The sequence below is a fragment of the Pteropus medius genome, unplaced genomic scaffold (genome assembly GCF_902729225.1).
Source record: "Pteropus medius unplaced genomic scaffold, Ma_sr-lr_union100, whole genome shotgun sequence".
Taxonomy (NCBI): Eukaryota; Metazoa; Chordata; class Mammalia; order Chiroptera; family Pteropodidae; genus Pteropus; species Pteropus medius.
Genome location: NW_024354503.1, coordinates 3,620,018 through 3,645,104, shown reverse-complemented (window position 1 = coordinate 3,645,104; position 25,087 = coordinate 3,620,018). Strand labels below are relative to the sequence as shown.

Genomic DNA, 25,087 nt, shown 5'->3' with positions numbered 1-25,087 from the left:
GCTCAACATCATTAGATATCAGGGAAATGCAAATCAAAACCACAATGAGATATTGCTTCACACCCAGATGGATCAAATAAAAAAGACAGGTAAAAATGAGTGTTGGTGAGGATGTGGCCAAATTTGGAACCCTCGTACACTACTGCTGTGTATGTAGAATGGTGTGGTTGCTGTGAAAAAGTCTGGCAATTCCTCAAAAACTTAAACATATAGTTACTACATGACCCAGCAATTCTACTCCTAGGTGTATATATATCCAAGAGAATTAAAAACGTATGTCCATACAAAACTTATGCATGATGTTCGTGGCAATTTTACAGATAATAACCAAAAAGTGAAACACCCCAAATCCATCAACTGGTGAATGAATAAACAAAATGGGGTACAATGTAATCTTTACAGCCACAAACAGGAATGAAGAATCTATTCTATGACATGGATGAACCTTGAAAACATGCTGGGTGAAAGAAGTCAGACACGAAAGGCCACATATTGTATGACTCCATTTATAAGAAATGTCCAAGGGTCAGGACTGATTAGTACTTGGATGGGAGACCACCTAGGAAGATCAGGTGCAGCAGGTATGAAAAATTAAAAAAAAAAAGAAGAAAGAAATGTCCAGTATAGGCAAATCTGTAAGACAGAAAGTAAATTCGTGGTTGCCAAGAGCTGGGAAGGAGGAGAGAATGGGGAGTGACTACTTATGGCAACAGGGTTTCTTTTAGGGGTGACGAAAATGTTCTGGAATTAGATACTGGGGATGGTTTTGCAATCTCGTGAATAAAAGTTTACAATGAGAAAAAAGAATGGAAGGATACAGTAGGAGAGCAAAGTTTTATAAAGTCAGAAAATCTAAAAATAAGTTGTGATATTATTTCCTTCTATAGATCTTCAAGTTTCTTAATAGGTGCTATACCGTGAAAATATAATATAAAGTGGCTCACCCCACCAAAAATGTAGAGCAGTGATAAAATTATGTTCTTTATGGCTTCCGACTGTATGGTAGACAGTTGAACACAGAAGACTGTGATACAGGTATTGTCTGTCACTCGACATCAAGATCTTAAGAAGTTCTGTGGTAAACAGGATGGAAGATGTGTCAGAAATCTCTACATCACAGTTATTTTGGGTACGTTTACAAGATTCAAAATTTATGCCTCATATCTTACCTAAAATCAAAGTTGGATGGTGAAAAATGAAGACCAGATTTAAAAAACAATGCTTATTTGTTAGTGTGCTGAATCAGACTAATTCACTCATCAGTAAAATGCTCTCATCTTTTGGACTTTATATATTGGAGTACACTGTGATAGCTATTGTGTTTTTGTCTGCCCCTCTCTCGTTCCCCTTTCTGGGGAAAAGGACTTGCCTACCTGACCACAGATGGGCATGTGACCCAGTTTGGCTAATCAGAATCCTCCTCTAGGATGGAACTCTAGAAAGAAGCTCTCTTTTAACCCGAGTTGTTGGCTGCCACGTTCTCTACTGTGAGGGAAAGGCCTTTTTTTACAGTAAGAGGGAATGAGGTAGGCACTCAGAGAGAGGTAGACATAAGGAGAGCTGAGAGATGGAGAACTCTCATCCTAAACTCTTCTAAACTTAATATAGGTGTTTAGGGCCATACACATCCTCTCAGGACTGCTGCAGCCCCTTCCTCTCCTCCCACATTATACCAGGATTAGTCTGTGTGATCAATAGTGTATGGCAGAAGGATGGTATGTCACTTGAGATTAGGTTATAAAAAGATTCCATCTTGGGCTCTCTCTCTCTCTCTCTGAACACTCGCTCTGGGGAAAGCCAGCTTCCATGTCTGATGAACAGACCAATGGAGAGGCTCTGTGGTGAGGAACTGAAGCCTCCTGCCAATAGCCATGTGAGCGAGCTCAGAGGCGGATTCTCCAGTCCCCCAGATGACTGCAGCCCACACTAACTGCCCTGTGTAACTGTCTGAGAGACCCTGGGCCACTGCCTTGAGATAGCCCTGATTCCTGACTCTTCGAAACTGAGATGTTTTAAGATGCTAATTTTGCAGTAATATGTTATACAGCAAATAGATAATTAATATACTCCTTAATGGATTTTTATTAAACCTACAGTTTAATTTTCTCTAGCATGAATAATTAGTAAACTTCTCTCCAAGAAAACACATTAAGCTGCTCCGTTCTTACAGGATGGCTAAGGGAAACGGGACTGGAACTGAGTAGGAGGGCACTCTGTGCCCTTTCACAGAGGAACTATCACTTCTAGAACTAGCAGGTGGCACTGGTAAATCAATGCCCAAGGGAGGCTCCTCATTTACAAAGGAGACAAATCTCCATTCTAGACTTGCAGACAGTTGTCAGAAATTTCTCATAGTCTGGGAAATGACTAAAGTTATCAAGGAAATAATAGAAGACTAGTAAATTTAGCCCACAAAATACCTTTTATTCATAAGACTTACCCAGGCAAACTCTGAGAAATCAATTTTGGTCTAATTACCTCCATTGGGGCCAAGGGGCCTGGTCGATCTCCCAGGACCAAAGATTGTATAATTTTCCATTAAAGATCTCAATTATTCAAAACACAGTGAAGATATAGCACCAGGCCAAAAATTAACTTGATTACTTCTTTGAAGCAAAAGGAAATGGTGAATCTGGAGTCAAACCCCATGCAGTGCTTATTCATTTGTGGCTCAGAGGACAGTGAATGGTAGGTATATTTTTTCCATCCACGTGAGAGTACACTGTGAAAATTAACAAAATGGAGTCAGAAAGCCAGAAGGGGGAGCTCTGACAAAGTCTCACTCCATGTCAATTATAGGGAGAACTGTCAATTACAGGCCACAACAGAGAAAGATAAACATTGCGTCTGTAAGAAATGGACTAACCCAGCAACTCAGCCAATGGGAAATTGTTATCTTTCCTCCAGTGGGCTTTTCATTCAAAACAACTTGCCCAACTTGCTCCTTTTTCTCCATAAAATAGCATTCCTCTGATGTTTTTTGGACTTGCCTATGGCTTTGCTATAGCTTGCTTGTCCCAAATAAATCTATTTTTGCTATTCAAATAACTTTTTTTAAGGTCAACATTTAATAAAGAATCTATTGGAGAAAGCATTGATATATACACATCTAGCAACAGAATAGGTGATACCTGGTATTTTTCTGAAGTATTTAACCTAAAAGGCACAAATATCTCCAATAAAATGTGTATTTCATCAAAATGATTCATGGCAAGATATTTTCTTCTAGAGCAATAATAGAGAAAAATATGTGCAATTTTAAACCAACCTTAATGTAGAATCAAGGGAGGAAAGAGAGAGGTATTAATAGTTTCTCATAGTCCATATAAAGGTTATGTAAAGTCTAATGTTAAATCAGACTTCTTGGTTCACAGCACGTTATCATCATTGATCCATGCGGGATGCTTCTTATGTATGTATATATGAGTTTTATATGCATCTTTTTATTTGTAGAAATTCTTGCACAATGATTACTGTCCTTGTATTTTAATTTATGTGACACGAGTGTTATAGACATTTCACTGATTCTTTTGTCACTCAGCTCTGTTTCTAAGATCCATGCATGTGGCTGTGTATTTGGCTACCCTGTTGCTATGTAAGTTCTCATAGTGTCCATTTCCTGGTCAGGGACACCAGCTTGCCCCCATACATAATGGTGCAATGACTATTCTTTCACCAGGAGAACTGCTGAGTCAGAGATTTTGTTCTTACTGATATGACTACGTGCTGCCAGATTGTCCTTCAGAATAACCAAGCCAGTCTACGTCTACATCACCACCAGTATTATACCAGGTTGTTTATGTCCCCGCCTTCTGGCTACACTGGCACTATTCACTTTTTTTTTTTTTGAGAATCCAATAGGTATAAAGTGGCATCTATTTTTTTTTTTTTTTTTTAGTTTACACTTACCTGATTACTGGGTTTGAGTGTTTCTTCACAGGCTCACTTTTACTTTTCTGTCAATTGTTCGTATCCTTTAGCCCGTTTTTCTATTGGGCTGCTTTTCCTTTCAAGTTGCAAGAGATCTCCTTGTATATTACAGTTATTTATCTCATGTTAGGATTGCAAATCTTCCTACTATCCATCAACATTATCCATTCTTCCTTGAACCTAAATCATTAATTTTGATATAATAAAATTATATTTACCTTATAGCTTATGCTTTGAAAGTTTTATGAAGTCTTTTTCTGCCTCTAGGTCACAATGGTATTCCCGTACAATTTGTTCTATTAACTTTATAGTTTCACATTCTATAGTTAAGTCTTTAATTCATATGGAGTCCATGGTGTTTGATGGAGAATTAATCTTTATTTACCTTAGCATATTTACATATGCTAAGCCACTTTCCCCAACACTATCTACTAGACAGTTTGGCCTTTCTCCATTCATTTATTTATAATGACACTTTATTGTATATTAATTCTCTTATAGACATGATTGGTCTCCATTCTTTTTCTGTAGTTTGTCTATTCTGGTACCAATCTGATTTGACTTAGTAGGTTGTCTTAATATTTCGTAGGACATGTCTTCCATCTCTTTTCTTTTTAAGGTTGTCTTATTTTTTTTCATTCTTCCATAAAAGTTTGAGAATAAGCTTAATGAGTTTATTATAAAAATACGGCTAGAATTCTGAGAGATTCCATTGCATTTATAGATTAATTTGAAAAAAAAATTGACATTCCTAAAATAAGTTATCCCATTCAAGAGCATATACTTCGATAATGATCCATTTCCTTATTAGAGTTGGGGTGGGAGACAAAGATTTAGTCAACAGGTTCCTGCTTGGAGCCTTCCTGTCCAATGCTAAGGTGATTTTGTTAAGGTTCTCCTCCTGCAACAGGTCTTTCCACCTTAATCTCTTAGTCAGGAAAGCAGGGAGGGTCAAAGGTTCTTCCTAAGTTTTTTCTTAATGACCAGCTTAAAAATCAATATCCCCCCCAAAACTTTTGATCTCTTCTAAGTATTGCAATATAGAAACAGTTGGACTTTTCCCAAACAACATACTTTGAGGCACTCTATTTAAATACCCGACCTATAAATTACTTATATTTACATCCTCTATGTCTCAGAAGACCAGGGGAAGTTTGGCAAGATTTGAGATCTTTCCTGTATGCTTTAAAATCTACTTTCTCTCCTTCTAGATTAGAACCATATTTTGGTGTGTTCAATGAAGGCAGAGGGAGTTACTGCTCACTTTTGCTAACTATTTTAACATGTTTCTTGGTGATAATAGGACTCTGATACATACATCATTGAATTTAACTTTTAAGTTGGTTTATTTTATAAAGTAAATTACTTAAATCTTTATTCTTGTATTTTCTCTTCTGCATTAAAAAACTGTTTTATCTTTAGGTTATTTGCAGTGGTCTTCCAACTAGCTATTTTAGCTATTTGGAAATCCTAAGCTCAAGTGAAATCTTATTCTAACACCATTATGTACAACGAATTAAAGGAGAGTGAAGCAAGTGTGCAAAGCCCCAGTAACCTGGAGGCTCAGCTCCACCTGGAGGGAGCCCCACAGAGCACAGCTTTGAAAGTATCTTAAAAATGTCCCCAGATACTCTAATTTAATTTTATTAAAACAAACAAACACTAGCAATTTTAAGAAGCTTTGAATCCTAATACATTTTCTCCTGAAAAATTAAAGATTTCATTTTGACAGAGTAGTAGAGTGTGGTAGAAAGAACCAGGGACAGAGGCAAGAAACTTTGACTCTAGTCCCAGGTGGGCTACTATCCAGATGTGTGAATTTGGCAATGCCTTTTGGGTCATCTATTTGACTGGTAGAATGTTTGGAACGGTTCTGGTGAGATCTCATGGGAGTTGGAGGTTGGAGAATGGGTTTAGACTTTAGAAGAGACTTCAGGTCCTCACCATCCCCTACGCCCTTCAAAAGGAGCAGCTCTATTTACCTCCCCTCCCCCTTCTTTGCAATCAGTTTTACAATGGGCTTTATATATAAGATTTCATTTGAACAAAGAGCAGAGTTCTATTGCTTAAAAATTGGTATAAAAAAACCACAGCACTAGATAACCTCTATAGTAATTTCTAACTTCAATATTTTGATTTGGAGATTAAAAAAAAAAAAACAAACAAGACAGAAAATAAGCCTTTAACAGGAATAAATTATTTTTTAACTGAGGAATGAACCAAGGTTAAAACATTTTCTTCGTGAAGAACACAAACCATAGTAGTCACTCCTGGGGTCAGCAGTGAGTCGCCGCCTTTAACTCTGGCACAGAGTTAACACAGCATTAGTGTTCAACTGGAATCTAGTTAAAAGGAACAAACATAATATTTCACTTTTCTGTCTTTTTTTTTGTTGTTGTTATTGCCTAAATGTAGGTGATATTTATTGAAAATACTATACACAAAGAACTCAATTCAATGGATTGATTAAAAAAAACCACTAACTTTATTTTTATTAGCTTTAAAAACAGAACTTGTGACAATTAATCACAAAGACTCCAAAAAAAATTACATTCTGCTTTCGTCACCTTGACAGGACAAGGAATGTTTAAATGTCCTTAAAATACTGGATAGCCAAAGTTGGCAAGTAACAAACTACAACAAACTATGGACTGTCACTTCAAGCACACTAAATATGGAATACACACACAACCGATTTTTTGAAGTACAATGAATATTCACTACAGTTTATAGTTTGAGAAAAGTAATGTGCCCCAAAACATAACACAAGATCACAAACATGTTCAGACAAAATAATCAATTCGATTCCTGGATTCAATTAAGATAGTATGACAGAGAAACTTTAACTTGGAGGGTATACACAAAACAGCAGAAATGTACTTAATACTCACTGGGGCCCCCAATGTGGGCCGAGAAGCAGCTGGAACAGTATGGCACAATAACAGGGTAAAGCCACCTTTATCTCTCCTCAGTTCCCAATTTGAGTTAGGAAGATTGGTGACTAAATAGAAAACAATACGGAAAAACACATATTATCTGCATAGATGTAAATCTTCCATTATGACAAGAATGTGTTTAAAGGACATGGTTTTGTTTCTAAAGCAAATGTAGCTTTATAATAGACCTTTGTTTAAATGGGTGGGATACTTTGACACAGCCCAAGGTTATTCTTCTTAACCTTGGTTGGAATCTTCTATTTTGAACATGACCATTTTTATCATCTTTTCGGTCAGTGAACCTAGCAGTTGTTGGAATTTTTGGTTGCTTTGTTGCTTGTATATTTGGTAATAATAGCAACTCTCTTCAAGTTACTAACACTTCCCCAAGTCACAATTTGAGAAAACAACGGCGTTCTACTGAAGATGATCTGGCTGACCCATGTTCCAAGGGGAGTTCAGAAAACAACTGAGTATTTATCAAATTGTTCGATGAGGTTCCTAACTCTTATTCTTTAAACTTATTTAACTTTCTAAAAGGTGAACTTCTCCAACATAGACTTACCTCCCCAGCTAAGAGGCAACTATTTCCTCAAGTCTTTTGTTCCTTTACATTGGCACACTTACTATAGGTAATGTTTCCTTTTGTATAGGAAGATGCAGATGCAAATGTCCAAAAAGGAGCCCAGTGAGCGGGAAAAGATTGACCAACTTCACCTGTGTGATGAGTATGCAGCACACGCCTCTGGAGAAAAGAGGATATCCAGCAGACAGTGAACCTGATGCACCAAAAAATTTCACACATTTTCCATTGCTTAATTACGTTTGAGTCTTTCTTTTTCAAAAATAAAGCCATGGTCTGTAAAAGAGTCTGTATAAAAATATGAAGCAGTCTTTAATCTTTAATGGGACTCCATTTACCACCATTGAGCGTGTCATTCCACTGTAAACTATTTCCAAATCATATTAGATCTCATTCTGTTTCATTAGAATCACGTCTCAAGTATGACTGGTCTATATTTTAATTTCATTACTATTAAAATCTAGGAAAGCCCACATAAAATGTCAATGCAATTGCTGGCTACCAAGATCACAATCTCAATGGTAAAATCACAACGAAAACACAAAATATGGAACATCAAGTTCACTGACAAAAATTACTAAGTCACTGATTTCATCACCTAAGAATTTTCTCATTCCTTGCATCCCATTAGGGGAAAAAATTTACACTCCTTTTTGTTTGTTTGTTTTCTTATGATGGGGATTCACCGCCTCTGAGTGTCAGTGCAAGAAGTAGAAAAAGCACTAGCCTAGGAGTTGGGAATGCCAATTCTAGTCCCTGGGCTGCCTTTCTGTGGGCTTTGAAGCAAGTCGCATCGCCTCAGTTTTCTAATCTGTGTGACATGAGGATTACACGACCATACGACGCCCAAAGTCACCTTCAGCTCTGTAATTGAGATTCTGAGAAATCAAATCTTTTCACTTTATATCACGACATTTTTAAATAAAGGAATTAATGTGAAAGGAAAACAAAAATGACTGTTTTCTAAAAGAATGGAAGTGCCGTGTCTGATTTCTATCTCCTAGTCTCTTTTTGATTCAAACATCCCATGAACCACAATGTTCTATGTAAACCTTCATGTGTTGAACTGAAAAGTTCCAAGTAGTTTTTATTTGGCTTTTAATTATTGATAGGTTTTAGTATATAATATTTTGGAGAAGGAGAATGTGAACAAACAGATTAGTTTGCTTTCCACTTAATTTTCAGCTAAGTCAAGGGAACTGTTCTTACCATTTCTGCCTCTTAGCACCTTAAACTAGTAGATGTTCACACTAGTGCACCCTCTAAATGGATTTACTTCCAATTTCATCAGGTGGGTATATGGAAAGAACCTAGAACACAACAGCCAGTGCATCATAGCTTCTAGACTATCCTTATTAAGTGTTATCGTTTTCTTATCCTTCGTAAACGTTATTTTCCAACACAAAACCTCAATTTCTTTCCTCATGATTGTCAAAATCATTTGATTCCCAAGAAGGTTACGATTTATGAAGAAAACACGGCTACTATACTATCAGAGTTAAATATAATAACTCAATTTCAAAGAAGAAAAAAATGTAGATAAACTTATTAAAAGGAACTTAAAGATTCACGAGACTCGTCTCTTGCAAATGGTCACATGAAGTGGATATAAAATAGCCAGAAAAGAACAGAGACCATAATACCTGTTGAGATCCTAGTTGATTTCACAATAATAAAGTTAATGGGCATTTAGTTTTCCTTTCAGAGTTCTTATTATGGAAATATTATACTAGAAAGAATGTAAATATTAATGTTCTCCATTCAGAAAAGTTTAATATGTATTAAATAATTAGATATTAAATAATATGTACATTTAATTTTGGTTTAAGTTTTTCTTCAATTTATCCAATGCTCTCGAAAAAAAAAAAAAGAACAGAAAACAAGAAAAATTCAGGTAATTTGCACTGCTTGACTTTTAAGAAAAGTTTTATATGTTAGGGATAGACTATTCTTTAATTAGAAGGTAGAGAAATAATAAAACATTATGAATTTCGATCACTTAGAAAATTACAATGAATAAGTATTACCTAAAAGAATATTTAAAAATCCTCAGCTTTTGAAAATATATAGATTTCCTGGCTTACAGGATCCATTCTGCAATAATTAGTGTAACCAGATAAAATTAAAAACTGGAAAAATGCTGAATTTAGTGACTGTCAGTTAAATTGCCAAATGAGTATCTAAATTTAGTAAACTGTTTATGGAATCACGAATTTTAACTGAAGTTACATTGAGGCTTAGGTATATACAAATAGAAGAGTTTATCACCTCAGAGTATTTCAGGGCAAGGAAAATATACAAAACTATTTTTTTGCAATATAGTTTAAGTCCTCAGATAAATTCTACCATAATAAGAACATCTAAACCACAAAAACATTACCAAAAATGTACAGACATCATGGCCTGCATTTCTGCATTTTTCTTTCTTTGTGGTGGCAGCCACACTGGTGCGTTAGTCCAAAGTCATAGGTGTAACCCTTCACATACATACTGGGTGCTCCAGACGTCTGCCACACAGAGAAAATAGCAGCGTGAGCAGGGAATCAGCTGGGCTGCCTGGCCAAAAGCTAAGTATTCTTAGTTATAAGACCTTTCTATAAAAAAAGACTTCGAAGTCTGAATGGACCCCCAAGAATTAAAAAGATGCCTCTTTCTACTTTAGGGGGTTCAACAAGACACTCTGAAACACAAGCGAGACACAGTTGTTTTAGGGGAAAATGCCTACTGTAAGCCAGGGTATAAAATTTCACCCAAAACAAAGTCTGACGAAATGATCGCCCTCATCTTTCCCTAATTCATAGACATGGAGTAGGTGTGGCTTTTCTTTCAAAGCAAGCTGAAAAATCTATAAATGGACGATTTTTAAAATGGTCTTCAGAAAATCTTGGCATTATCTTTTTTAATATAAAGTCTATGAATGACGCACGTAAATATAGTATAGCATAGAAAAAATCGACTGGTGGCCGAAGACGGTTTGCTATGCTATAAGCTAGAACATGGTCACAAGTGGCTGATGACAGTAGCCACCGGAGTCAGAATCAGTCAAGTTCACTGGCGATACGTCCCCCTTCCAAAGCAGCAGCTTTTCCTCTCGGAGAGATGACACACCAGGATAGTGGTGTGTGCATCACTCTCCTCTGACTTCCAAGTAAGAGACCAACGTGCACATATATTTGTGCCATTTGATTCTGATAGTCAAAGTGAATTTGGCATTCCTTCCCCAAAGCTAAAGAAAAAATACTTGAGAGAACAGATTTTCTATGAATTATTCTATATTTCAGGTTTCTTTTCGTGCAAAAAAATTTCACGTATACTGAGTAACAATTAACCTTCGACCAAGAGATTAGTCAGAAGCTATTGTACCAGTACAAAAGTATCCACACTAGATTACAATTTTCAGACTACTTTTAAATTCATAAAAATGGTACTGCACTCGGTGACTACAGTTTTAGTTTTTGGGTACCCCATGCTACACGGAATCAGGGAAATAAACATTGCTGGAGGGAGACTGTTCCTAATTTGCTACTGTTTAAAAATGGTCAAGAGATGCCACGTGTTGGGGGCTAATCCTTTAAAGTGCTGTTCAGAACATTGGTTACAATTGTGAACAGGTAAAACCAGCCTGTACTCCGTGCTACCACGTCCACAGGGTGGGCTTGGTGAACATGCCCGCCCTTCACTCCTCACTTGACCTATGCTATTAGCAGCAATGTACCAGCAGGAGGGGCACAGATCTCCATGGCTGAGGCCCCTGATGACAGCTGCCTGGCACCACAGCTAGTGGCCTCACAGCGCACGGTCGAAGTCCTGGGGCTCGCTCAGCGCTGCGGTGGGAGGTTCAGGGCGCCTCGTCTGGGTGATTTTCTGTTTGGGGTTTTTTGTTTCTTCTTCCTCTTCCGTTTCACTTTCACAGACGTGAACCACCACGCTTGGTGTCGACTCAGTTCCTGCATGAAGTTCATATTTCTCTCCTGGGGAGGTAAACAGCAAAAGAAAGGTGTTTTGTCTCTTGAAATTTTTTCTTCTATTCATATTTTAATTGCTGATTATTGGTTTTTAAATCTTTAAATCCTCTGTCAGAGTACTCTGTCTTGTTTTGGCATTAGAGCTTTGATACTGTAAGGTTCTTGGGCAGTTTTGCTATTTCAAGCAATAAGCTGGTGAGGAGCACTGAGATCTTGGCAATAAAAATGCTAATGCTAATTACTGTTCTATGCACAGTACAAGTGAATCTACTTAACTTCAGAATGGTTTCGGTTTTCCCTTGGGAGACACTTGGACTGTTTCGGGCAGCAGTGGCAATCTCTTCATTACAGAGCCTTGGACATCCAAGATCCAGCTCTAACATCTAAAACAACACCAAGCTACTTCCCCTCGAAACGACTCATATCTCCCAGGACAGACTTAACAGTGTCTTAGGTGGACAACTAGTCTGTACCAGCAATGAATGGCATCAATTTCTATTATTTTAAAGAGATGAGAGAAATAAAAGAAGGAAAAGAAGAAATGAAAAAAATCACCACCAAATCCTTGAAATATTATTCAATGTAGAAGGTGTCTGGTACTTCAATGGGTCGGGGGAGAAGACACCTAATATTCACTAATGGTCTGTTATATATTAGAATTAGTAGTAGTAAAAATTGCAGTTATATTTATTGACTACTATGCATGTATCGTTTAATCCTATAACCACAGTGAAAGGTAGCTATTATGATCTCTTTTTTATAGATGAGAAAACAGAGGCTGAGAAGATTGACGCTAAATAACTTGCTCAAGATTGCAAAATTAGCAAACGCTAGAATTTGAACCCAGGTTTGTGTGACTTTATCCTCCACTCTGATCACATTGCCACTAGATGGCTAAAACACAAATTGCTGAATGCGGTCTTTAATACAAAAGTTTCTTGGGAAAAACACAGAAAAGATGGATGTTCGTTACCTGGTCCCAATTTGGAAACAGCACAGAGTAAATCATAATTTATAACAGGCATGGCATCTTCACCCTGCTTCCACCCCACCGGAGGAGAGGCTGGAGGGGAGATGAGGAACTGTTTGACCGGCTGGGGAGGCAGTAGATATGATTTGTCCTGTGTTTCACCGGACATCTGTACCTGCAGGGAAGGAGATAACTCAAAGTTTGCGACTGGGCCATTTATGCATTTTCATCTTCATGTTAACTGTTATATCTCTTTGGAGAAAATGGAAAATTTCTCTTTAACAATCTACATCTCCCAGCGGTTGGGTCGGGGTCTGTTTGATTCATCACTGAACACTTGGTGCACAGCACAGCGCCCACACTGATTAGGTGCTCAATAAATAATAGTTAAATAAAAAAAAAATCAATGAAGAGAAGAACAATGAATGGCAGTAAGCACTAAATTCCAATTTTAGAAGAGATTAGGTTATATCATCTCCATGTCAATCAACTCTGCCAAGAAATGTCCGAACATCTTTCACTTAGGTTTTTATTTGGAATGTGACAACAAACTGTTTTTTTTTTTTTTTTTAATTCAAAACTAAGACCAGGAAAAAAAATACTTTGTTGAAAATAACACAGTGCATTTAATACACAAGTAGGGATCTAATGCTTTCATTTCACCAATTCTTTCGAGAAGAAATTGGTTTCTCAGCATCACCACATCAACAAATAGAATAAGTGTAGCTAAATGTTGGTAACCCGCAGGATCCTCTGCAACGTCAAAGTCTAAGACAACATTTTGGTACAGTGCTATGCTACCTCCCTGGTGACTCCTTAGGTCAGCAGCCACTTTCAATGAACTGCAGAACACAGAAATGATTTCAGAGACTATGTTCTCAATTCTCCCAAGGATGTTATATCACAAGTGCCATTCTAGATGTTCAGAGAGAATTCACTGATCTTAAGCTGTTAGGGCTTAACCTTCATGAAACTCCAGCCAAGGAAAAGCTGCCAGAAAAATAAAATTCCTTTAAGTATTAGTAATACAAAACAAAGTTAGGAGGGTAAATATGTTTAATAAATAAATTTATATAACTGTAAAATAAAGGTAACAAATATTTTTACATTCTTTGCTGATTGGGACTGTTTACTTCAAGGACTGCTGATAGAATACAGAAAATGGAGAACTGATAATATTTTTGGATGGAGAACAAGTTTAGAGGACTGTGTCCTTTGCACTATGAAGTACCTGTGCAAAATACAGCTTCAGCTTCTTCCCGTTGAAGTCTGTTTCGTGGAGTTCTATTCGAGCTCTTGCTGCTGCTTCAGGTTTGCTGAAATTTATCCTAACTCTTCTAAAGCTTTTAAACAACTGAAATGTAACCTGGTCATCATAGATGGTGAAAAGTGCTTGAAATCTCTCCTACAAATTGAAGAGCAGGAAGGGCAGAGAGCATGGAAGAAAAAAAATAAAAATCTTTAACAAAAGGAAATTTACATCATTAAATATAAGCAATGGGATAGAACTCATTATGATTAGCTTCCCCCACCTCCCCCCAACCCTCCCCAAAAAGCTTATTTTTCTTGCAGGTGTACAAGAACAGGTATCCCATTATTCATATGCTAAATTCTGCAATTTGCACCTATTTTAAAAACAATTAACTTAATATTGTATAGATTTAAATAACATAAAGTATTATAAAATAAATGTAAGGTATGAAAAATGACACAAACATGTCCAATTACAGAACAAGAACACTACTACTGTTTTGAAGTCCCCAGTGTGCCAGCTCTTCCTTCCCACATCCCATTGTTTTCCTCCTTCGAAGCAATCGTTTCTAGAATTTTGTGCTTACTGTTTCCTTGCTTTTCTTTATGGTTTTAAATTTATTTGTAGCCCTAAAATTTAATCATGTCGTATGTATTCTTCAATAACTTGGTTTTTTTTTTTTTTTAATTTGTTCCTAAGCTGTTCTTTGTTGCTGCGTGTAACTGTAAGTCATTCTTTTTCACTGCTGCATAGTATTGCATTGTATAGCCGCACCATAATTTACCCAGCGCTGTTGGAACGCGGGCTCCCTCTAGTGTTTCGCTACCACAGTGCTGCTATGAACGTTCTCGGTGCCCATATGCATGAGCTTCTCTCTAGTGTACACACTACAAGTGGGAATCCTGAGCCTTAGAGTCAGCACACCTTTAACTTTCATAGGTAATGCCAAATAGTTTTCCGAAGTGTTTACACCAACTTACTCTCCGTAAGTTGAGTTGTGTGTTCTGGTTGCTTCACATCTTTGCCAACACTTAATATAGACCTTTACATTTTTATCAATGTGAGGTGGCGGATACAAAATGGGATCTAACTTCAGCTATAACTCACATTTCTCTGAATAATAATGAGGTTGAGCCTCTTTTCATGTTTATTGGCCATTTGGGGTTCTTCTTAATATGATATGCCTGTTCATACATTTTGCTCATTTTTCTATTGGGTTGTCTTTTTTTATTGAGTTGGAGTTCTACAGGGACACCAATTCTTCGTCAATTATATGTTCCATAAATACTTTTCCCCAGTTCTTCTCATTTTTTTTTTTTTTGAGAAAGGTTTAAGTTTTAAATTTGAACATTACTAAATTTATCATTTTGTGTTGTCTTAAGAAATCCTTCTATATGGAGATTATAACGACGTTCTCCTATATTGCTTTCTTAAAGTTTTATGGTTTTACCATTCACATTTCAGACTTTACTCAACACAAAACAGATGTTTATGTATGAAGCTCCTCCCAGGCCCACGATCTTTTTTCTATCACTCTAGACTAGTTGTAATTTCTAGAATTATATACAAATGTACTCTTTTTGGAGATCGGCTTCTTTCATTGAACATAATTATTCTGAGATATGTCCAAGTTACTATATTGTCTTTTATGTTCCTTTTTATTGTCAGACAGATCCCACTGTATGGATGTTTATCCATTTACCTGCTGATGGACATTTGATTTGTTTCTAGTTTTGAACTATTAAAAATGAAGCTGCTATGAACATTCATGCATAGGTTTTGTGTGAATATATAATTTTATTTCTTTTGGGTAAATACCTGAGAGTGGAATGGCCAAGTTGTATGACAGGTATATGACCAACTTTTCAGAAACTACTAAACTGTTTTCCCAAGTGGTTGTACCATTTTGCATTTCTGCCAACAGTGTATGACAGTTCCAGGTACTCAACATTCTTGTCAACACTTGGTATGGTCAGTCTTTTAAGTTTTAGCCATTCTACTATGAGTGAGGTTTTATCTCACTAGCTTTAATTCGAATTTCCCTAGTAACTACTGATATTAAGTATCTTTCACTGGCTTATGTGCCATCCCTATAACTTCTTGGGTTAAACGTCTGTTCAAATCTTTTCCCATTTTTAACTTGGGCTGTCTTCTTAAGTTGTAAGAATTACGTACTCTAGATATAAGTACTTTGACAAATCTATGTTTTGCAAATATTGTCCTTGCTTCCCTTTTTTATTTTGAAACATGTCTTTTGAAAAGTGACAGGTTTTATTGATGGAAGTCCAATTTGTTGACTTTTAAAAAATACTTTTTTTTTTTGGTCATATTTAAATCTCCACCATACCCAAGGTCATTAAGATTTTCTCTTATGTTTTCTTCTATATGTTTTATAACTTAGTTTTTATATTTAGGTCTTCAAGTTAATTTTTGTCTATGGTAAGAGGGGTCGAAGTTCTCCCCCATCCCCGCCCCCATACAGTTGGTTATCTCTTTGTTCTAGCACCAATTGATGAAATTACCCTTTCCCCTGTGAATGGAAAACTATAAAACATAGCTGAGAGAAATTAAAGACCCAAATAAGTGGAGAGATGTGCTGCTTTCTCTTCTGAAAATCACTTTTTGACTTGATTGGCTCTCTATGTATATTCATTCCCTTTCTCATTAATTGCTGCTTTCACTTTTATTCTTCTCTTCAAACTTTTCTCTTTAGGATGGTCACCTAGTTTATTAACGTTTTAGCTTTTCTTCTTTTTAATATAAGCATTTAAAGAATAGAATTTCTAAGTATTATTTTAGCTGTCCCCCACAAGTGTTGATATATATTTTCGTTATCATTCGATTCTAAATACTAATTTCCATTATAATTTCCTGTCTCATGAATTGTTTATATGTTTCTTAAATTTCAGATAGATTGGATTTTTGTCATCTCTTTAATGTCTAATTTATTTTCACTATGATCGGAGTTTATACATAGTGATACCAATCCTTCGACGTTTTTGAAATTTGCTTTACATTCAATATGTCATCAATTTTCATAAATCTTCTATTTGTGCTTAAAAATATTTGCTTTTACAGTTGTTGGGTAAATATATCTAGCATATTGAACTCATGTTTTTTTAGAAATTGTATATATATATTCTAATTTTGGTGGGGGGAGCGTGTCTATTTGAATTGTTCATTACCAAGAGAGGTCTGCTAAAATCTCCAACTAGGTGGATTTATTTTTCTTTGTAATTTGGTCATTTCTGCTTTAAGTATTTTAAAGTTATGCAGTATTATCATGTGCATACAAGTTCAGAACTGTTTCCTCTTTCTGGTGAACTGAACCTTTCATCATTCGGCAGTAGCCTTCTTTATCTTTATCTCCCTAGGAATGCCTTTTGCCTTAAAGTCTGTTTTGTCTGATATTAATACAGTCGGTGTAGCTTTCTTTTGGTTGTATATTGCGTGGAACTCAATTTCCATCCTTTACTTCTAACTTTTATGTATCCTTGTTTTAGATACACCACAGAAAAAGAATATGTGTGTATGCATGAGGGTATAAGAAAATTCAGTTTGAAAATCATTATTTTTTAAAAGGAAGAATTAGTCCATTGCTATGATTGATGTTTTTGGATGTCTACCACCTTATTTGATCTATTTGTCTCAGTTTTTCTATGTTCATTTTCTCTCTCTCTTTTTTTTCAGTCTTCGATTGATTTTTTTTTCTATTCCCTCCTCTGCATGAAATTTCTTTGAAAGATGCTAATGTGCATTTAGCATCTTCTTTCAAGATGCCTGATATCCTACAGCCATAGTTCCTCTTTCACAAAGGAAAAACATTAACATCTTTATCTCAAGGTTCATTTGGAAGTATGCCATTCCACAAAAATAGTAGTTTTTGGTGAAAAATAAAATTAGATTATACATGCTCTAAGGATTTTGAGATGGAATAGAGCAGAATAAGAGAGCAATATCTGAGTCATTCCATGAGGCTGAGGAAAGAAAAACAGCATTATTTTCCCATTTGTTAATGAATTGAGATAATAAAAACTCTACCTTCAATTACCAAAAGAACAGCAACATTAATTTTTTTTACTGGTCACTTTTATGCAATAGTTTAATAAATGAAATGTAACAAAAGAGACCTAAGAGACCTAAGAACATTCTCACTATCTTTAGAAATATTCCTTAGGCTTGACAATGGTAACACAATAAAAGGAACCTATAAGTTAGCTTTGTTTTTGGTCTATGTGAAGATCTTCCAATTGCCTGTTGATAATGAAGTGAAAATCATATACTCCCTCACGTATTAACTGCTCTCATTTGAACATTTACCTATGACTTTGCAATATTTCTCCAATTTGATAAAATATAAAATGATTTGTACACAAATATTTATCCTCCTAATGTTTAAATATCCTTCATTACTTGGAACACATCGTTTATCCTAAAAATTACATTATTATTTTTGTTCATTCATTTAAAAAAATATATTAAGCAACCAACTGCATGCCAAACCTTGTACTCTGTTGGATTTCCAATGTACTAAAAGGAAGGTGAACTTCAAGGTCAATCCTACTCTAAGGTATAGAAATGTCTAATCTAATCATTGTGCACCTGAAACTAATATATTGTATGTCAACAGTATTTGAAAATAAAAAAATCAATCCTATTATTATTTACTATATTATTTCTACATACTAAAGTAATGTGAACAGATAAAATATTATACACAGTAATGATTTTAAAATAATATATCAGCCTAAAAAACATGTAAATGTATTAAATACTAATACTTATTAATATGTCTAGGCACTTTTCATAGTTTCCTCAGCATCTATTTCAAAGGTGGATAGCTTTATCACTTTTTTTAAAAATTAGAATTGAGATTTTAGGAAGTTCCACTTAATTCTTGGTAGATGCTCAAACATATTTTGAATACTAACTAAATATTCAAATTCCCACATGAGATAGTTAAGAAACATCAGGACTGAACATAATGGAAATAGAAACTAAGATGGAACTAATTGATCATGGTTTATGAATTATTAGTATTTTGTAATTCTATCCCTCAAACCATCTTCCTTACCCCAGGCAAAAGGACCATATATTTATTCCTAATTCCCCATAGCAGTGGATTTTTCACAGTAACAATAAAACAAGCTACCTTGCAAACTAAACAGCTACTTAATAATCACACTCTTTTTATTTCCTTTTAAAACAATTTTTCAAAATAATTCTAGAAATACACTATAACTGAAGGTAATATGCAGCTGATGGCAACAGGTTATATGGGTCTCCTTCTTCTAAATTCCAATATCTGTGAACTGTTTATAGAATTATTAAAAAATGAACCCATGCAAGAGTTAATTAGTAAGCTTTTTCTAAATTAGTTCTTTTGTTAGTTCTTTCCCTCTCCTTCACATCCATTTTTCCCTTGATGTAGCATAAATGCAGTTTATTTATGAAGTATGTGACTTCTAGCTGTGAGGTGCTGTAGAAAACATGAAAAATGTGGAGGCAAAACTATCGCTGTTTCTTATTGGAGGAAAAGGTAAGAGCTGTTGGCTGGTGACTCTGCCCTTCCATGAATCCAGACACCTACCGTGGATTCCTGAGCCCGTCCCTGACAACCTGGCACTGGCACCAAAGGGATTTAGAAGGCTGCAGACGGGAGGTAAGGACACTATTTATGAATGTGGACTGAAGATGGCTTGTGACAAACATAATTCATTCAGAAACCAAATTGTTATCTTCCTCCTTAGAAATAATTCACTTTTATACTTTTCTGAATCCTCTAATGATATAAAATTAGCACCAGGAACAGTACTTTGTAGCTGGGCAAGAGGCATGCTAAAATCACTGAAGGAGAAAAGTGGAAAAGGTCTTACAGGAAGAAAACAGGTTTTAAGGAGTAACAGATGAGGACGGCAGCTGAGTATATTACGTCCTGACCTTTCCGGAACTATTCTGTTTCCTACCTCAAAGCAGAGAATATGAGGTTCATCAATCTCACTGAGAAACAAACCACGAAAGCAATTTTGCTGCACCTCTTTGCCTTGGATGACAAAAACCTGAGGCGCCCACCACTCCTGCAAAAACAATTTCAGCTGAGAAGAAGAGCTGCTTCAATGCATTCAGCAGTGAAATTATCTTTGGTGTCCTAAGGCAAGAGGTTTTCCATATTCTATGACTTCCAGTAAATCTGAGATAGAAAATACTGTTCTCTAGCATCCAGAGGCTACGGGTTCACCGATGTCAGAGGCAGTCTCCACTTTTGCCTGGGGATAGGCCTAGTGTCCTTGGTTCACCTATCACTGCTACCTAAACAGTCAGATGGATGACCTGGACAGAAAAAGGCACACATACGCCTAGGCATGGCGAATTGAAAACTTTACTTTGATAATCTGAGCACTGGTAAAAGTTCTGGAACAAAAATTCACTAGTGCTAGAGGGGAACAGACACATAAAAAATATAAAATCCTTCTATAAAACTTTGGCCTTTCCAGAGCAGAAAGGAGCATGAAACTGAATTAAATTTCAAGAAAATCTGAAATTCAATAAAATGTAAAATACTACCTATTCGTTATGGATTTTTGTTTAAATGGCTACCATGTTTATATATACTCTGCTTTATTGGAACGTGAATTCTTAAAGGACTATGATTTCCCCGCTAAACCTAGAATTTCTTACATAATGTATAAGAAAGTAGTCAAACCAATGATAAGTCATTTCTGATGGGAACAAACTTTGGATTTATATTAGGGTGGGGATGGAAATACTCCTGATTGGAGTGTTGGTGACACAAGCAGATAGTGTCAAAATGCACCAGACTGCCTACTTAAGATTTATACATTACACTGTAGGCGAGTTTTGCCCAATTAAAAAAAAAAAGTATGAGAGAGAAGGAGAGAAGGGGTGGAGTGAGGTGACCACAGGGCTGGCTGAATAGACAGAGTGGGCCTCTGGGTCTCACCGCTGCTGAATTTCGGCCGCGGGCCTGGCCTGGGAACACAGTGAGGGGATTTTGGTCAGCTACTATTTTCCATCTTCAATTAGGACAACTTACTGCTAGTATTAATTCCTAGTGGGGCAACAACTGCTAGTAGTGATTCTGGTTATAGAAATGTCCCCCTTATTCCGATGGCTAAGTTGGAAAAGATCTGTGACTGTGCTTATACAGTAAGATGTGTGCAAAATGCAGAAGTCATTTTCAAGCAGTTTGGCGGCTGATTGCCTGCCTCGAAACACCTCAAACCCGCAGCCGGCCATGTAAGGAGGGGAATGAGATCTGCAAGCACAGGTACCACCTAATTACATTGATATTTAAGCTGATTAGGCAGCAGCCAGGGTGTCTACTAGGACAGTCTTTCCGCGCGCGCGCACACACATACACACTTTTCAAGATACAAAGGTACTGCACTCAATGACACAAACCCCATAGCCCACTGGTAAACAAGAATAGTTTTTATCTGGGTTTTCTGGGGACTACCTAGAGAAGAGGCACAATCTTCAAACCATAACTGTGAGAACTCCTAATGAGATCCCAGCTCCTGACAGTCTCCCAGAAGCAATGGCTTTTTCCTTTTAGCAGAAAGGTTGTTTGGGTTGTTTACTGAAAAGAGCAGAGAGCACAGAGGAGATTACAAAGCCCCCTGGAGGAAAGAGCAGATGGAACAAAAACTAGGGAGAGAGCAAAAGGTGAAAAGCAGAGGATTCTTGTCTCCTGCTCAACGTGTCCTCTCACTATCCACGGAGCTGGTTGATAGGCATCTTGAACAGGCAGTCAGATTACAGGTAGGCAATCATTTCACGTATTCTATTCTATCAATCAGTCTATTCCAAGAATCAAGATGGCCCACCAAACAAATCAGGTTTGCAAACTCATCCAGGTACTCGGGCTCAACATACGGTTTTGATCTAAGACATCAGAGGTGAGAAAAACCACATAAGGGAGTTCTCCCCCTGAAAACCACGTATAATTTCCCAGGGGAAGAAATGCTTCAGATGCTCAGACTGCTGTTCCAAATAATCAGGCTTCAGTTTCAAGGTCAGCACCATATATTCATGCCAGATGTACGAGGAGATCAGCAACTCTGCTCTCCACGAGATCGACTTGAATCTTCACTTCCTCTGTCTTGTTCTCCCCATCCATGAAGTGGGAAAGATTAGGAGAGTCCAGGTTCAGCCTGAACTTCACGTCCAGCCTCAGGGTCCTACTGGAGTCAGGTGAATGGCATGTTCCAGCCTGCAGATGCACCAGTGGCCCAGAGACAATGACGTCAATGTGGTGGTTTCTTTCCTGTGACTTTAGGGTTGGAGCACTGGCTTTGATGAACATACCAAACCCTCCTCCACATCTGAGAGAGGTACATGAGAACCCCTCCATTCTTGAGAACCAGAAGCTTTCTGCTCATCGGCTATTAGCATGGACAAAATACTCCTTTCTGCATCCAGTAACAGACTGTTCACTCCTTCAACCATGAGATCATAAAAGAAAAATCTCAGGAGCAATCTACAAACTGGACAGATAATTTCAGGAATGTCTCATGGCTTCTACTAGCCACTCATCTTCACAGGTAACAGAACTCTGGAGCTAGGCTGTCTGAGTTTGACTATTGGTTCTATTATATAGCTTTGTGATCTTGGGCAAGTTACTTCTGCTGTGCCTAGTTTCCTTACTTGTTAAATGAGGATCGTAAATTCCAATGAAGAATCCACTTATCATTGGGTTATTGTTGAAGATAGTGAATATTTAAAGCTCTTAGAATAATATATTGGCAGTACTAATACTATTATTAACAGAAATGCAGTAGAGCTTTTGCAATAGTCCACTTGCCATTCTGTGGTCACACACACACACACGAAAAATAAGCTGCTCTTCTGTATGATGTGGATTCCCCAGGCAGGTGACGAATGCACAGTGAGGACACAATATAAACCAGACAGCAGGTACTGTTGAGGTTGCCAATGGAAAAGTAGAATCTGCCCTTCCTAGCAGTCTTTTAGTAATTCAGAGGCACTGCGCTGCTGGATCAGTCACCTAGGAGACATGCCCTCCCAGACCTGTGTGCGGTGGGCACAGTACACCACTGACTGATGAAATCAGTGTCTATCTTCCCAGGACGCTTCAGAACTTGACCTATAACCCCTGATCCTTTGAAGCAAAGAATGCTGCTTCTCTGTTATGACATTGATGAGTGTTACTCTGCCATGAACTTGAATCGAGGGTGAAGATAACAAGGTTTGTTTTTGTAGTTATAGTCAAATTCTACACATTAAAAAAAATACGTTGTTTTCATTTGTGGCTTTTAACCTTGCTTGTTAATTTTATCTTTTTGTTTTGTTTGTCATTTCTTAAAATCAACTGTTTGATGGCCTCGTAAATGCTTTGCTATGCACGCGCTCATGGTGCCAAGCTAGCACAAGAGAATGAAAAGCCACTTAAAGCAAATGGAAATGGCTCATACGAAGTTATTTAAGTACATAAGGAAGATGTGGAGCAGCAAGACAGGATTCTTCTTCATTAAGGTCAGTTATGGGCTAAGACCAAAACATGTTTCATTCTTGGTCTTGCCCATGTGCTTAGTGATTGGCAGTAACCTGAGGATTCTATTTCTTTGGTTTCCATCCAGACTTGTGTCTTGCTAAATTTTTCTCATTGTTCATTCACTCACTCACTCAGCAAGGCCCGGTACTATCCCAGGTACTGAGGCTATAATGAGGAACAAATGTTGATGGTCTGTGTGATTTATTCCGGGGTAGAGGTCTGTCTTCTTTCTGATGGTGTTTTCTTCATGGACATTAGAGGATAAAGGTGATTGTTAAAGCGAGGGAACCATCCTTCCAAAGACACGTAAACGTGAGAGAAACAACCCTGGGAAGGAACTGAAGTGTATTATTTGTTCTTGTAAAAAGAATAAGGCATCCTTCCTCTTGAACATTCGGTCCAGAAGCCTTTAGACGAGGCCAAGTAAGAGAGGCATGTCCATGCGGATAGGGAGCAGGGTGTCAGAGCCCAAGTGGAGTAAGGAAGGTGGTGCTAGGGAGGGAGGCCGGGCCTGACAGCAGTAGGACAGTGCGCTCACGGAGGGGAGCCCAACCCAGTGCTGAAGCCCAGCAGGGTGAGGCAGGTGTCCACGCGGGACGGCTGCCCAGAACAGGGGAAGACAGAGGGTATCCCAGCACAGGGGCAGGCTGAAGGGGCGAGGATGCGAATCTGTGCGGGAAGGCAATCCGGCACAGGGAACTGGCAATCCGGGTTGGGTAAGGATGGTACTGTGGGAATATCAGAACCCAGGTGGGGTGAAGATAATTTTGGTGGGGTGGGTTGGGGTGTTGGACTGGAGTTGATGTGTATGCATATGTACGGTTGTGTATGTATTTATATATTTCCTGGCTCTGCTGAGAGGCCTAGGAACACTGACATTCTGAGAGCAATAAGTATAGACAACTAACTCCCATGCCTCGGTTTCTAAATACTGTTATTCACTGAAAGGAATCAGGGTTCCTTGGAGAAATGGCTGATTCCGGGCTGGGGCAGGGGGAGTGCAAGGTAATTCTGGAATATCTTGTTGTGTTAGAATGTAAAGAGGAACTCAAAGAATGATAAGCAGATGTGTCAGAAAGACACAGAGGCCATCTGAAGGGGCAACCTGGCCAAATCTGGGACAAATGTGAGCTTCAAAATAATGATAAGTAACAGATTATAACCAATGAATGAAATAGAAAACCTTGAATCTTACTGCTCTAAATGAATGTATGTTAAAAATTTGACAGAGATAAAGGGTACTTACAGTTTTAAAGTATCTCCCACAAAAATACTTATTAATTATAAGAAATATAACTTGACAGTAGAAAAACCTGGCAGACACCATCTTAATCAAAGGCTCCAAGTGAATTTCATTGATGACGCAACAAATCAAAATCGCACCACCTGATAGGATGCAGTGAGACGGGCACAGCATCACTTCTGTGATATTCCTGCCAAAGATGCACAACCTGAACCTAATCCTGAGGTAACAGCAGACAAACCCAAACTGAGATACATGCAACAAAATAACTGGCCTGTAATCTGCAAGAATGTGAACGAACACCATGAAAGGCAAGGGAAGACTAAGTGTTTCAGGTTGAAAGAGACTGAAGGGACCTGATAACTAAATGCAATGCAGGACAAGGGGCTGGATGGTTTGGGACATTATTGGGACGATTGGCAAATCTTGAATGGGGTCTGAGGACTGGGAGGGTATAATATATCCACATTAATTTCCTGAATTTTGTTTCTCCTCCCAGGCGAATGCCCTTGTTGGTAGCAAATACATACTGATACTGGAGTGTCGGGCATGATGGCCATCCCTGTTGGCAATTTACTCTAAAAATGGTAAAGGAAAAAAAAAATTCTTTGTACTCTCGAACCAGTAAAAAATTTTCACATGCACTCCCAGTCTATTGATTTGTTTACCTGTT

At 37.4% G+C, this 25,087-nt stretch overlaps 1 protein-coding gene across 2 annotated transcripts in view; it reads right to left on the bottom strand.

Moving 5' to 3' along the window:
- Nucleotides 1-6,392: 6,392 nt before the first annotated feature.
- RCAN3 (RCAN family member 3) overlaps nt 6,393-25,087 on the bottom strand; it is a 34,614-nt gene continuing 15,919 nt past the window's right edge. For both annotated transcript variants that reach the window (XM_039854689.1, XM_039854688.1), the window contains exons 3-5: nt 13,616-13,789; nt 12,388-12,559; nt 6,393-11,420 (exon numbers count right to left, since the gene is read on the bottom strand). In XM_039854689.1, coding sequence (XP_039710623.1) covers nt 11,236-11,420; nt 12,388-12,559; nt 13,616-13,789 — 531 coding nt within the window. In that variant the 3' untranslated portion in view covers nt 6,393-11,235. The remainder of the gene's footprint in view (nt 11,421-12,387; nt 12,560-13,615; nt 13,790-25,087) is intronic.